The following is a 2,395-nucleotide window of genomic DNA, read 5'->3' on the forward strand; positions in this document are numbered from 1 at the left end:
CTAGCTCATCAAACAGAAAACATATTTGCAGGCAAAAGTGATTCAACATATGAGCAATTAGGACAAGATTAGTGCTTTGGGAATTGAGAGAGTTGTCCTCCGTACTCATCCTTATGACAACATGCTTTGGGAATTAGGCAAGCTCGGGATTCTGTAGAGATGTTCGATAACATGCTTCTAGAAAGCGTCATGTTACACCACGCCCATCCTAGACACCATAGTACATTGTGAGGTTGACTCATGTGCCACATTTGCCACCTGGTCTGGCCGCCCTGCCAACCCAAGATCGTTCCAAGCCAATATTTCGCTCGGTGTTCTGAAGATCTGCAGAAGAGATTGTAAAAATCTCAGGTGTGTAACCTGCATACAGAAGAAAGTTTGATACGTGCATGTAAAACTGAGAACAAGCAAATCTGATTCAAACACAAAAGAAAAAGGGCAAGCTTAATTATGCTATCCTGCTGAGCCACAGCCGCTACTACCCCTCGTCGTTTCAGGAGGAGCAGGAGAGCACGAGCAGAGGATACGGATTCAGGGGATGAGAGGGGTGGGGTGGGGATCACGAGAGCTTATCCATGTCTTGGGGCGGCCAGAGCCGGCGGCGACGCGGCGCCGAGGTTGGTGCGATGGCGAGTTCGGGCGGTGAGGCGGCGGGGCAGAAGCTGCAGGAGATGGCGGCGGGGACCTCGAGGCCGAGCTTAGGCCATGGCTTCCCTGGCTCCAGAGGCCGTGGCGGCGTCGGACGCAGTGGCGGGGCGAGGAGGAGGCCGGCCGTCGGGGAGACATGAGCTCCTCGTCCCCTCGATCCAGATCGGGATCAAGGAGGGAGCAACAGGGGCGCGAGGGAGCGGGCGACCCGCGGGCGGCGGTCGGGGCGTAGGTTTATTTTCGTAGGTTAACCTTCGTAGATTTTTTAGGACGATTTTCGGTCGATGAACCGTAGTGTTTCACAACGGCATAGTGGTAGCATACCGGTTTTTTTGTCGGTCTCGAGGGCGAAAGGGGGGAATCGCTGGGTTGCGGGAGGTGGGATCGAGGACGAAAATTAACCGTCTCTGATGGGACGAAAATTGATCGGCGGAGACTACCAACTGCTCCATTAGGAGTAGAGATATGCACGATGGCACTTACAAAGTTACAAAGACGGCGACATGACCATTCCATTGCTACTTGTAAGCTCGGTGCGCATGCTACGTGGCATTGGCATACATACATGGCCCGCAGGCCTCAGCTAGCCACACTGCTTCAGTGTACACTCATACAGTGACACACGGAGAACAATTAGCTACTACGAGTACGTGCTACAACCACATGGGAGTACACAGGTAGCCACACACACACTTGTTAATTTACAGGCAGCAAACTCACTCACTCGAGGATCCCAGCTAGTAGAGTACGTCTACAAGTCGATAGTGGGTACTCAACACTCAACATGCAACAATACGTATCATACCAATATTTAGCACGAGCACACAGCACAGGGAAGTTACATAAGCACGCGCGTCCAATATCACACAGCCATTACTCTTGTCGGTACTCGGTAGGATGGGGGTTGAAGCCGGTGGTCCGTTCAGACGGTCGACCGACGAGGATCACGGGCACTTGGGCCTCTTCCTGGGCCCGGCGGTGAGCATGTCGCGGTAGCAGGGGCACTCGTCGCGGCTGCCGCTCCTCCCCGTCGGCACGCAGGCGCACTCCTCGCAACACAGCCCGCAGTACTTCATGCACGCCCCCCGCTTTGCGCGCGACCGCCCGCACCGGACCGCGCACTTGCCCGCGCAGAACCCTGCACACCGCAGCACCGGCGCCCAACGCATACAGCCATGGATCAGGCCCGCACGCTGCTTGATGGAAAGAGGACACGACACGACGCGCGTATGTAAGCTATAGGTACGTACCTGAAGCAGCGTCGCCGGCCTGGAGCAGGGAGGCAGCGACGAGCAAGAGGAGGAGCAGGGCGACCTGCGTCTGCACTGCCCTGCACCTCGATGGCTTGCTCATCCTGGTCGAGCTTCGAGCTGCAGCTGAGATGGATGCAGGAGCTTGCAGAAGGAGCTAGATAAGGTGGTCGCAGAGTGGGAGTGTGGGTATGAGGGTGAGTGAGCGATGAATGAGTGATGATGTAGCTCAGGTCCGGGCACCTTTGTCCCGGTCGATCGGGAAGCCTCTGGAGAACGGGCGACGTGTCGCGCGGTCACGTGCACCTGCTCCTAGAATTGATGGGTTTTTGTTGGTGCCCGGATTCGAGTTAATGCACGGCGACGGAGGACAGGGCTGCTGGTCTGCTGGGTGTGTGCTGCACTGCGCCGCGGCAGAGGAGGAGCCGGTCCGTGACCACCGTGTTTGATGATCAGTGGCGCGCGCTGGCGGCCGTGGTCGCGTCTGCTCCGTGCAT

The 2,395-nt window shown here is 56.7% G+C and overlaps 1 protein-coding gene across 1 annotated transcript; it reads right to left on the minus strand.

The window, feature by feature from the left end:
• Window positions 1–1,135: 1,135 nt before the first annotated feature.
• LOC119293369 (peamaclein-like) lies at window positions 1,136–2,192 on the minus strand. The gene is made up of 2 exons (XM_037571866.1): window positions 1,899–2,192; window positions 1,136–1,786 (listed from the first exon to the last, which is right to left on the minus strand). The coding sequence occupies exons 1-2, from the start codon at window positions 1,999–2,001 to the stop codon at window positions 1,593–1,595; spliced, it is 297 nt and encodes a 98-aa protein (XP_037427763.1). The 5' UTR covers window positions 2,002–2,192; the 3' UTR covers window positions 1,136–1,592.
• Between the last annotated feature and the right edge of the window lie 203 nt (window positions 2,193–2,395).

Source organism: Triticum dicoccoides, chromosome 4B (assembly GCF_002162155.2).
Source record: "Triticum dicoccoides isolate Atlit2015 ecotype Zavitan chromosome 4B, WEW_v2.0, whole genome shotgun sequence".
NCBI classification, from domain to species: Eukaryota; Viridiplantae; Streptophyta; class Magnoliopsida; order Poales; family Poaceae; genus Triticum; species Triticum dicoccoides.